At 41.3% G+C, this 12,246-nt stretch overlaps 1 protein-coding gene across 1 annotated transcript; it reads right to left on the reverse strand.

The window, feature by feature from the left end:
* Positions 1-662: 662 nt before the first annotated feature.
* Positions 663-7,766, reverse strand: mydgf (myeloid-derived growth factor). The gene is made up of 6 exons (XM_062395418.1): positions 7,535-7,766; positions 6,052-6,102; positions 5,779-5,840; positions 5,352-5,433; positions 2,997-3,069; positions 663-1,152 (listed from the first exon to the last, which is right to left on the reverse strand). The coding sequence occupies exons 1-6, from the start codon at positions 7,688-7,690 to the stop codon at positions 1,073-1,075; spliced, it is 504 nt and encodes a 167-aa protein (XP_062251402.1). The 5' UTR covers positions 7,691-7,766; the 3' UTR covers positions 663-1,072.
* Between the last annotated feature and the right edge of the window lie 4,480 nt (positions 7,767-12,246).

Consider the following 12,246-nt stretch of genomic DNA (forward strand, 5'->3'; position numbering starts at 1 on the left):
ACAGGCGTGTAATGAGGATATTTCTATTAAACTATAACCGATTTAAACTATTTCTGTCCCAAACTATGATTTATTTTTATCCTGTTTAAGAACTCATCCATTTTTGATTCTGATGGTGTAAGAACAAAACTGTGTAAAATGAGGACCGGCGTGCCTGATTCCTCAGTTCTTCCAGTCTGAGCTTTTGATCTGACGTGCCGGTCAATAGGACTTTCTGGTGTGTTCGATTTGTTGTCTTGTGTGCACCAGAGAGAAAAAAATCTTTCAGGAATCCAGAGGCTTTTTATTTATTTATTTTTTATTTATCCAAAACTGCTTTAGCGTGCTCAGAAACATGACCGTGTTTAATGTTCTCTTAATTCCTAACGATGAAGCCGCTATGTTTTCACAAATAATACAGAATTGTGATATCGGGGAATCAAATGTGATGCTTTCAGTTATCTGGAACAGATGAAGATAATCAGACAAGAGACCGCAGCGTCGTCTCAAGAGCAGCTCAGAGCGGAATGAGATTGAGGAAAAAAATGTAATTGTTTATGTGTGTGCCACGATGATACAGGGGATTACTCACTTTCCTCTCAGGATTACACAAGAAGGATAAATCCCTCCCGACTCTAAATGTGTTATCTATACTCAACAAACCCCCACACACCAATCCTCTGTACATTCACATACTTCCCCTGTGGATCAGGGCAGATTTATTCACTGAAAATCGTACAGCCTCAAAAAGTAAGAAACAACTATGGAAGCGCTTTATCTTATGGCAGAATTTTAACTAGGACACTATGTTAAAAAAAACAACTCAACTGACGCTTCCTCGTTTTATTATTTTCGTCCCAGTAGGATAAATCTACTGAGGTAAGAGAATAACCGGGTACAGTATTTAATGTTCTGACACAGAAGGTGCAAAGGCAACATCAGTATCATCCTATGTCCAATTTTGGTTGTCACTCAGGATTCAGATCCTTCCTTCATTGACCGCTGAGCTGAAACAGAGAAGCCCAGCTCCGAGCCCACCCAGCTGCTCCCATTGGTCAAAACGTGACCCGAGCCGAGTCAGGCTTCTGACCAGTTACAGCTCATCGTGCTTTGTCCGTCCGATGGCCGTCAGTTTGGAGAGTTGAGCGTTGAACTTGCCGTCATTGTGGGTCACTAGAAGTCAGGAGAGAGAGTAAATTGCTGTCAGAGACAAGATTATTACAAAAATAAGGACAAACAGTGTCAGCGATTCACAAGCACCTGAACCCAGCCAGCATCGTCTGACTGCAGAGCTGCAGAGGCAGCAGTTTCAGAGTCCAACCTGCTGCCTGTTGCCAAGAAGAGTAACAGCAGCAGGCGATTTAAACCAGCAGATGTAGATGTGCGCCATCTATAGGCAAGGGAAGAAATTCAGTGCTTGAAGATTATGTCCCTGAACTGGGAATAAGTTGGTAATTGTAAAACTTCTGGTTCCCTTTTTTTCTGAGTTTTTTTTTTTTTTTAATTGGTCTGAAATAAGGTCTGAGTTTCACACAAGCTCAAGAGATTTTCAATTTTTATTCTATGACAAAAAATATATAGTTATTACTTCTTCACTCATGATTTTTTAAAGCTTTAAGCGACCAAATGAGGCTACGGAGGCTGATGGGCTCACGAGACACATTAAAACAGACGATGAGTCCACCTACACACCCTCGTTGTGTTTATACTCACACTCTTCTGAACAATTTCTAACTTTCCAAGTAGAAAAGTTGTTGCAGAAGAGGTAAGTGCCTCAAATCAAACTAAGTTAGAATTGTTTGGAAGCTCATGAGCAACAGTGATGGAGTTTGTTTATATAATCAGTAATTAATTTCTGACAACTGTTAGGCTTTTTTCTGGCTGATTAAAATGGTCTGTAAGCCTGTGTTTGTCACAGTTCCTATTTCTGCATTTATCTAAAGGCCAGTGGAAAAACCCTGTAGCCTCTTTGTTGAGATATGAGCCGGATGCTAACTTCTGGCTTGGCCTACAACAATACGTCATCCCTGTAGCTCGTTATAGCTGCTGCATCCACCCCCCCCCCCACACACTTGTGGCACTTGCAGGCAACGAGTGATACAGCTGAATTTGTTTTTCTTATTAGAGCTGCTGTTGTGTCAGAGGTGTGAGGTTGTGAAAATGTAATAGTCCTGTTCACTAGAGCATATTATTTGCTGGATAAGTGAGACCATAGTGATCATTCCGCTCACAGCGTATCTGCTATTCTTTACATTCACTTGGATGAAAGAGGCGGAGGGTCCTTACGAGTTGTGCAAAGAAAAAGAAACGAGGTTGGGATACAGGGATGATAAAGAGATAATAAGCAATGTAAGACAACTAAAGGATTTCAAAAAGTATGAGTATCATATCTGTACAGAGCTAGAGACAGGATGGGGCAAGCCCATTTTAGCATTTAGACGAAAGGTAAAGGGAAACCGCTAGTTTAGCCTAACCTTCCGAAAATTCGCGAATTATAAAAAGAAATTCTCGTTTTGAAGGGAAGTTAAATGTTGCAGGTAGGTCTAAGTGAAAGCTGGTGAATCAATGACTGAACAGCTCCTCCATGTGGATAATCGGCAGCTTACTAAATATGAATATATTTGGTTCTTACGTATGCAAGTTACAAGCTACTTAACTGAAGTACTTGTATTGCAACTACAAGGTACATTTAGGTGATACCCAACTGTTAAGGACTCAATCCCTAAGGATCATGCCTGAATCTATTTTCAGCCTAATCTGCTGAAAATGAAGTTATTGTACATTTCTGTTTAGTTTGACATGTTGCTAATTACAGTCTGAGACTGAAGACCCTGAGTGGAGATTTTCTGCTGAAACTGAATAAGAACGAATAAAGCTACAGGGACAAAGTGGCATCCCACTCCCTGCTGGAACATTTGCCTTTTCTTAAGAAGGAAGTCAGCAGGGGTCTCGCAGTGTGATGGAGACAGGGCGAGGGAGTCAGAGTGACAAGCAGTGGGAGTTGATCAATTTCTCACCTGTTGAGTCTCCAATGGTAAATTCGTCCGGCCTCAGAGGCACGTCACTCTGTCCTGCCCCGGCAGTCTGGGACTGGAGTCACACACAGCGGCGGTGATGAAGAGGAGGAGGAGAAGAAAAGGAACAAGGAGAAAGAGAGAAAAATAAACAGGATGAGAGGGGGAACAGCAGACGGGCTGGGAAAGCTGGAGGATGTGACGACAAGGTCAAGGAGCTGCTGTGTGGGGGGGTGTGCGAGGTTATTCCTGTCCCCTCATAGTGAAGTGGTGTGTGTGTTGGTTTTCTGTTTGCAGGGCTCAGAGCCGGAGCAGGAGGATGGAACATGTGCTCTCACTAATGACAGAGTGACACTACTGTCCTTGCTGCAGGAAGGAGGCGTGTCAAGGGGAACTTCACTGATGACCACATCAGATACGCAGACCTCCACCGAGTGACTGAGCTCAGACACAGTCCAGACTTTAACCTTCCGTAAAACATTACGTGCAGAGACACGACCATTCAGAGCCCGACTCCCAGGACAAATAAAGTTTTTATTTTTTTCTTAATGTCTTTGTGTGTGTTGGTTTGTCAGAGTTGGTACGAGTCAGTGTGGACCGATACAGCATTAGAGGGCAATGGATTTAAAATGTACAGGAACACGGGGAGCACATAATGGGTTTCCATGGAGACATAGGTTTGACATTAGGGGTTGTTAATTAAAGCAAAAAGACACGTCCAAAGTGTGAGGGACGACACTACACTGCTCTGTCTCTGATGATGTTAGGGGACATTTAATGGATCAGTGTGTAGGATTTAGTGTCATCTAGTGGGGAAGTGTCATTTTACATTGAAAACCCCTCAGCTCAACCTCCCCTTGAAGGCATGTGGGAGGACCTACAGTGACCTCAAGATAACAAATGTCAAAGGCCGTCATCCTTAGAGCCTGTTCCGGGCTTCTGTAGAAACATGTTAAATTCCCAATATAGATTTAAAGGGCTCATTCTAAGCTGATGAAAACACAACGTCGCTTAATCCCCTTAAATCTGTGACTGTGAATTGGATAACATTCACTTGTGGTTGGGTAAACATTTTCTTAAATCAAGAGCTGAAACAATTAATTCACTGTTAACCTGCACAAAATTGGAGCATTTGCTGCTTTTCACTTGTTTGATTAGAAAAATAACCAACACATTAATTGATGGTGAAAATAACAGTTCGTTGCAGGTGTGGTGACATGCCTCCGGATCTCAGCAAGTTTGACAGCACAAAGGTCTGATCGGCTGAATTTAGAACACAAGGACCTCTTTATGCATGCATAGTACATGCATTCACGCATGCATGTCCAGGAACGAGACCCACAGCTGCAAGACAATAGACTCAGAAACCAAGATAACAAGGTGACAGCCGTTTCCCTCTATTTTCAATCAAGTGAGGAAACTGCTGGAAAAACAAACCTGCCTTGCATTTTACCCCTCACCGTGACTAATGTACTGCTGCACTGCAGGCGTGTAGGTGGATGGTCATTACTTGCAAGCTATGCAAAAATGTTCATCAACAATATTAAGCCTTGGTTTTCTGACATTTGTGCAGACACGTTAGATTCTAACCTCTTAACTTATTTGGGCCCAGTATGGCCAGCTTTAATCTCATCACTGACAGGGAGCCTGGAGCAGCGAGGTAATATCAAGGAAAAACTCATTACTGCACTTTGTCTTTGTTAGCGAGTGGAGTCCTGTGAGCTTTTTGCTGTCCAGCAAAAGCTCCAGTTCAACTAATCATTCAGGAGAAGAGCTGAGGAGCAAAAACACAGGAGAGGGTTCATCCTGTGTTGCACCCACAGCATTAAAACTATAGTGTGCAGGTTGTTGTGCAATCTGGCTTCCAACATCTTACAACACTGACGACAAGGGAGATGCAACTGATAGACAATTTAGTGGGTTAGCTTAGTCTTTCACAAGAGGAACATTCATCGAAACTTGATTTTAAGTTGAATTACTGTGACATTTAAGTTGTTCTATTTTCCAACCAATTATTACAAGATGTAAGTGACCGGAACACAATCCATGTCATTTGTGGTTACCCTTAATTATCTTCACCAAGGAGGTAATGTTCTCGTCTGTGTTTGTTTGCAGGATTACACAAACCTACAGAACGGATTTCCACAAGGCTTGGTGGAAGGATGCAGTATGGGTCAGGGTTATTTTTAACATTTTAACACCTCTGCAAAGGCAGACTTTGCTTTGCCTTTACAGAGGTGTGTGCTCTACCAAGTGGCATTCTAGTTTCTTTATTGAACGGTTAGCTAACATTATTGGCCGTTTTTAAAGTCAGCTACAGTAGAAAAAAAAATCCAAACAGTGTTTCTTTATACTTACATATGCGTTGGCATATTCAATTTTGGTTCCCTTCAGTTCAGCTTTGAACTGAGTGAAAAACAAGTATGATTTCCCCTGAGGCCTGGAAGAAATGAAGAAGAAATATTTGTTATCAACTCTAAAGTAATTTGCATTCAATCCCACACTTATGAAATCAGTCATGAATATATTTAAATGTTGTTGGAACATTTGTGGGTTTATTTTGTCTCTTTCTAATCTTTGTGACTGTCACAATTAACTAAAATCAGTAACCCCAAACAGATGGGACAGAATTTAACTGAAGATAAACGGACTAAACATCACGGTCACTGAACTGAAGAAGTCAGCACAGATAGCTCTGCAGCCGCTGAGTGTGTGTTTGTGTGTGTGTGTATGTGTGTGTGTGTGTGTGTCTCATAGTGTGCCTGTGAGAGTGTGTGTGTCTCACCTCCAGACAGAACAGGAAAACAGAGTGTCCTCATCACTCAGGCCCACGCTCATCAGCCATTGCTGTAGGCACAAACACAAATGAGAAATTATGTTTATATTCTGCTGTAATCAAAGATTTAATAAAGTGGTGAATCAGTAATCAGCTGATAAAGATACAGAGAGAGAGAAGAGAGAGAGAGAGAGACAGACAGACAGACAGAGAGAGAGAGAGAGAGACAGAGAGAGAGAGAGAGAGAGAGAGACAGAGAGAGAGAGAGAGAGAGAAACTCACCTCATTGGTTCCCCCTTGTGAAGCATAAGTGAATGAACATTCATAATCCATCTGCAATAAAAGAGAGGCAGTTAGAGCACAGATCCTACATATTACATTCATTCTTAAGCGATCAATTACTGTAACAATAACACTTCATTAATCTTTTAATTATTTGTGCCACAGGGTGAACCTGAACAAGAGGGAAAATACAATCTGTTGCTCAGTAACAGTGTTTGATTGTTGAAAATAGCTTCACAGGTTTATTTTGACATTAACCATGGCTAATGTTCCTTTAAAGCTGAAACCGTTAGTTTAGCCCGACTGACAGAAAAATAATAAGTAACTATTCTTTTGATTAAATAATTCAATTGTTTTTAAGAAATGATTATTTACTGCTTTTGGATTGTTTGTTAAACGAAGCTAAAAGTCGCCTTGCTTGGTAGATTAAGTGATTGATTGAGTAATGGAAAAAATACTAACAGACTAATAAATACCAAAAAAAGATGTTAGTTGTAGCTTTAATTTTATGTGCATGCACCAGTTTCACATCTGCAGAAGGAGGAATCAGTGATAAATTGGAGTTGAGAACTAAATCTACATTGAAAGCCTTGCCAGATAAGATATAAGAAATAAGTTAAAAGATAAAACAATCCTTTATTATCCCCACTATGGGGGAAATTTGAGTTGTAAGAGCAGCAAAGGAAAAATGGATAATAAAATAAATGTAAACAGGGTATACAGTGTAACAGGCTTGCACATATATGTTATTGAAATTGAACAGATTTCTAACAGCTAAATCCCATCGAATACTTATACAGAAAATGTCCTCATTGCTCACATTCTTAAAATAATAGCTTACATCTTATTATGCAGCAACCATCCATGTTACTGGTGACATCTGTGCTTTTGTTGCTATGACAAAGGGCTGGTTGTGATGGGTATGTGTTGTAATTAAATGCAATAATGCTTTAAAAACAATATAAAAACAAAGAGTGAATGGATGACAGTGTTGGTTGAACCATAGATATGGGTTGAACAGGAATTCCATTCACACTTCCTGTCAAACCAGAACAGCGACTCTCATTCACTCCAGCTTAGCCAATCAGCGGAGCCGCTGTGGCAGCGACGTGTCAGCCTCTCAGCGGCCGTGACGCCATCACGCCGCAACTCCAGCTGGATGTAGTTCTTTTCATTTATGTGGTTTTTAAGGTCAAATATATGAAATAAACATACGTTGCATGACGGAAACCTGACTTCTACGCACATAGCAGATCGTCATGTGTTTGCAGATGGTGCTAGTACTCTCATATAAGGCTAATACGTGACAATGGAGTAATAACAATAACGTACACGGTTATTGGACTGCAATCTAACTCACAGAGGACAAATCAAATTGAATTAAACATGTATAAATGAAGTAAACAATCTCTGTGTGAGCTGCTGTTTTAATAGCTGAGCCAACAGAGTCAGATGAAGACCCACACTTCCTCCTGTCACTCACTATTCTCTGGCTGAACGTGTGCACGACTCCTCCAGGTTTGACGTTGAACTCAACCGTCTTCGTCCGATCAGCGGAGGCCGCAGTCGGGACGAGAGAGGACACCAACACGAGCACAAACATCCAGGTCATAACACGGCAGGTGATTTCAGGCGCCATCTCTTCCTGCTGTCCTGTGTGAGTGGATCAAAGTGGCCGCTCCGCTTTCCCCCGGTGCTCCGTCCACTGAGAGTGACGTCACCAGCCGCGTCACAGACCAAACCGAAACCAAATAAAGAAAAAACTAAGAAAAAAGAATGGAACTAGTATCTCGACTTCACATGACATGAACAAATAAAACAATAAAAAAAACTGTTTACTGTTGAGAAAACTATATTTAAAGAATTACAGTGTTCTGGAATGTGATGTTACCATCTCTGGCCGCACGGTGTCGCTCTCCAGCAGCCAAATCTAAATTGCAAAATTCTACATCCAGCAAACCGGGTTCGACTATTACTGAAACAAGTAAATCTGGATTTATATAAGAGGAAACTACTACAAATACTACACAAATCAGAGGTTTTCAAATATTTAATGTCATTTAAAAAAGATAGATAGATAGATAGATAGATAGATAGATAGATAGATAGATAGATAGATAGATAGATAGATAGATAGATAGATAGATAGATAGATAGATAGATAGATAGATAGATAGATAGATAGATGGATAGATCCAATATTCCCCCCAAGTCTGGTGTTGTTGAGTTATTTTGTACAAACACACATGTTTGTATTTCTGTCTTAGTGAGGACACTCATTGGCATAATGTGTTCCCTAGCCTTAATTCAATACACTGTGTATAAAGAGCTTAATTCCGATACCTTAGCCATCCCAAATAATACCTAACCATAACCCTAACCTAAACATAATTCTAGTCCTAAAACCAAGTCTTAAATCCTCAAACAGCCCTTTGAAGAAGTGAGGACCGGACAAAATGTCCTCACTTTCCAAAAATGTCCCCACTCTGGGTCTATGCTTAAAATGGTCTTTACAAAAATATAAGTACAGGAACACACACACAGGATGTCACATGCAGGTGTAAAGATAGATAGATAGATAGATGGATACTTTATTAATCCCGAGGGAAATTCAGATCCATAAAGGAGGCATTAATGTCGATGACGTCTCTTGCCTCATATATGAACTCGTCTCGTCTTGTCTCAGACTGTTTACAGGGCACAACAAAACATGTCTCTGATGTCTGAGGCTTCCTGAGATTGTTTTTTCTGCCCAGTCTGGTTTGATAGATAGATACAAGTTCATCTTGATTATCTATAGACTGTTTAACTGTACTTATAATCACAGCTGGCAATGAACACGTCAAAACAGAAACTGTCAACCATTTAAAAACAAACAAGCCCTTTTAGAGTGAGGTACAATATCTATTGTAACAATAATAAATAATGTTAAGAAAGTGAAAAATAAATTGTTCCAAATATGGATTTACAGGTTTGTGGTCATGTTTGTTCTGTGCTGTAAGAGCAATGCATTAAGACTGAATAAACAGCAATACGTTGGAAGGTCTATATCTGCTGTGCAGTATATGCAACATGCTGGGACGTACAATCAACAGCATAATAATAATGATAATCTTACAGATTTAATATTGTTGAATTCAGTGATTTTAGTTGTTTTATCGAAGCAACCGTCAAAATGCTCTGTATCCATAGAGGGTTTATATATTCTGCTTGTGTTGTGTCATTTCAATAAACACATTATTCATGTGAATAAACACAATCGGGGCAAGAAGGTTGCTGGTTTGAAATCGGTTCAGATGGTGTCTTCCTGAGTCTGCATGTTCTCCCCGTGTTTCTCCTGGTGCTCCGGCTTCATCTCACTAACACATAAGGCGTTGTGTAGATTGGAGACTACACACAAGCTGCTGCTGCTTCTGCCTCTGGATCCTCAGGACACAGCTCAGCCTCCGTCCACACACACTGTCCTCTTCACACTCAACTTCAATAAGATCCCCACCTCCACCTGTTGAGAGAAGAAGACATCAGTGTTCCAGAGACTCACTTCATCAGCTGTGAGTCAGTGATGCAGCACATCCAGTAGAAAGAGTGGCAGGGACTTCAGTCCTGTTTTGAGGTGGAGCAGCTTCCTCTCTGCTTCATGTTCACGTGTTGGAATGAACACGCTGAAGCCTGAAACATGCTTCTGCGACTGCGTCTGCGTCTTTTCACGCCGCTGTGGCGCAAGACTCATTTTCATTCATGCTTCCCCAACCGTTGCGCGTCTTACAAAGCAATTCCGCGCCAGAACACTAGGCGGAGTAATGCTTTTTGTCGAAGACGACCTTAGAGACGCCTTCTTTCTTCTTCGTCGATTGTTTATTTACATAGCCACTGCGGCTCCTCGTAGCCTTTTTCTGGCGGACAAGTCGGCCAGTCAGTGACGGGTTATACAAGTGGTCATACTTTCGGATCTCTTCTGCCAAGTGCTCTTCTATTTGGTCCATATTCGTTCTTCTAAATCTTCCGTGATTTCTGCCGGTATTATGGGGCATGAAACCGGAAATGCAGCTCCAGAAGGGATGTAGAGCAGCCCAATCACAGCCTTGCGGGCTGAGTGAGCTTGCGGAGCTTTGCCGTAAATTTTAGAAAAGGGGGTCGACACCCGTCAGCACGTAAGGAGGGATACAGAAGCACGTAAGGGACCCGGAAGGGCTCTTGCGCTTACGGGCCAGTGAAAACGCAGAAGCATGTTTCAGGCTTAAGAGCTCAGTGTGTGTCCTCTGCATGTCAAAGTGCAGAGGACACACACTAAGCTCTTAGTGGAAAACTCCCAAACGGCACAACTCCATCAAATGAAGCCTGAGCTCAAACCCATGTTTCCTCCTGTGATTTGAAGGTTGTTATATTTGGTGTTGGAGCTGAATGTGTGACTCCATCTGCAGAACTCTGTGACGTCATGTCACATGTATACAGTCCAGTCACGGTGTTGGTTTATAGATCTAGAGTAATACAGCTGCATTGTGAATTGCATTATTTGACCGTTGTGTATTTCAATAATTGCTGAGATTTGCATCCCAACAGTAACAGTGTTTGACCACAAGGTGTCAGCAAAGATCTAGGGTACCTTTAATCCACCCACTGTAATAAGTATGAGGTCAGGATCTCATCAGTGTAGAAAGTCCAGGAATCCTTTTAGAGGCATGTTTTCATTTTCACTGACATTAAGAGAATGAGACAAGGATCATGATGAAGAAACTCAGACATGTTGATAGAACTGTTCTCTATGAGTGTGAGTCATGTGGCTTGATTGGAACAAAGGGCCTCGGAGGTACGAGCTCGTCAGAGTCGTTCTAGCTCCTGCACCAAGGAAGTGGAAGAGTGTGATGTGTGTACGGAGAGAACCCATTCAGTCACTTTAATCAATGACACGTATAGCAAATATAAAGTTGTACTATCCTAAATAAAAAAAGATCAGAGACTTGTAGAATCAATGACAAGACACATTAAGCCCCCCCCTCTTTGACTGACACTGTCAACAAGCCATGTTTACTCACGCACACGTGAATATCATGACGTCACGTCTCATTCTGCACGATACAGCCGCTCACTGATATAAAGCCACCGATATGCCCTCAGGCTCGATTCAGTCCTGGTGGAGGATGATAGGTTAGTGCACTGTTATCTATAATGCTGGAACCCTTTTTAAATGCATGTGCAGATAATATCTAACAACAGGATTTGTTCTGCAACAGTAATGACTTTTTGTCTCCTACATCAAGCAGGTGTCATTTGATTCACCATATTGTGTGGGTTTTAAGAGACATTCAAGACCCTTTACAAGTGTAGGTGTGTCCTTGAGATGGATATTATTGGGTTTGCATGATTGTTTATGTGAGATCCATGTTTGAACAATGTCTGCTCCATCTGTTGCACCAAAACTACTCGACCAGAAGCTTACCCTCCTACGTCATTGCCCAGATCCTGCCGCGCTTTGTCAGCCCCATCGTCTATGGCAGTGCTCTTCAATAGGCGGCCTGCGGCCCGAATCCGGCCCTAGGGCTGCTTTAGACTGGCCCCCGGAGTGTGCTTGAAAAGTGCTTGAGTCTGGGTCTGGTATACCCTCGGGGTTGAATGCACTTATTGTATGTCGCTTTGGATAAAAGCGTCAGCTAAATGAAATGTAATGTAATGCTCCGGTAGCCTCATTCAGTTCGTGATAGTGTTGAGAGTGGACCTGGTGACGTGTCCGGCAGAACCCCAGAGACTCTCAGTAAGTATTGTTCTTATACAATAAACTTGTTACTGTGAAACTTTTGAACATTTAATTTGTGTAATCATTGCCTTTCCCATCTGAACCTCGAATCAACAAACACGATGCTGCCCGGTCCGGACGGGAGCCGATACCGATATTTGTTTATTTTGTTTTTGTTGTTATTCATTCACCCTTTTGTGCCAGGAAAATAATTAAATCATTATTTAAAAAGCATAATTTTAAATTATTTCAGCCCTTTATCACTTTTATCTTTTAATGACCAAAAATTCAATCAGATTTATAAAACAATCTTTAGTTTAACTAAACTTTATTTAATATAACCTTATGTTACAGAAGATGTGGTCAGTATCTTGTCTTGTCAAAGTATCACGGTCAGTAACTCAGAATCATGTCAGTATCATGGTCGGTATTAATATGGTCAGTACTCACTTGAATAATAAATG

The sequence above is a fragment of the Platichthys flesus genome, chromosome 9 (assembly GCF_949316205.1).
Source record: "Platichthys flesus chromosome 9, fPlaFle2.1, whole genome shotgun sequence".
NCBI lineage: Eukaryota > Metazoa > Chordata > Actinopteri > Pleuronectiformes > Pleuronectidae > Platichthys > Platichthys flesus.

What these genes read in the sequence shown, in the direction of transcription:
- mydgf (XM_062395418.1), bottom strand. Translation starts at nt 7,690, where the DNA reads ATGGCGCCTGAAATCACCTGCCGTGTTATGACCTGGATGTTTGTGCTC. An exon ending in CACAAGGGGGAACCAATGAG is followed by an intron (nt 5,841 to 6,051) that starts GTGAGTTTCTCT and finishes TTGTGCCTACAG; the next exon opens with CAATGGCTGATGAGCGTGGG. An exon ending in TTGAATATGCCAACGCATAT is followed by an intron (nt 3,070 to 5,351) that starts GTAAGTATAAAG and finishes GTGTGACTCCAG; the next exon opens with TCCCAGACTGCCGGGGCAGG.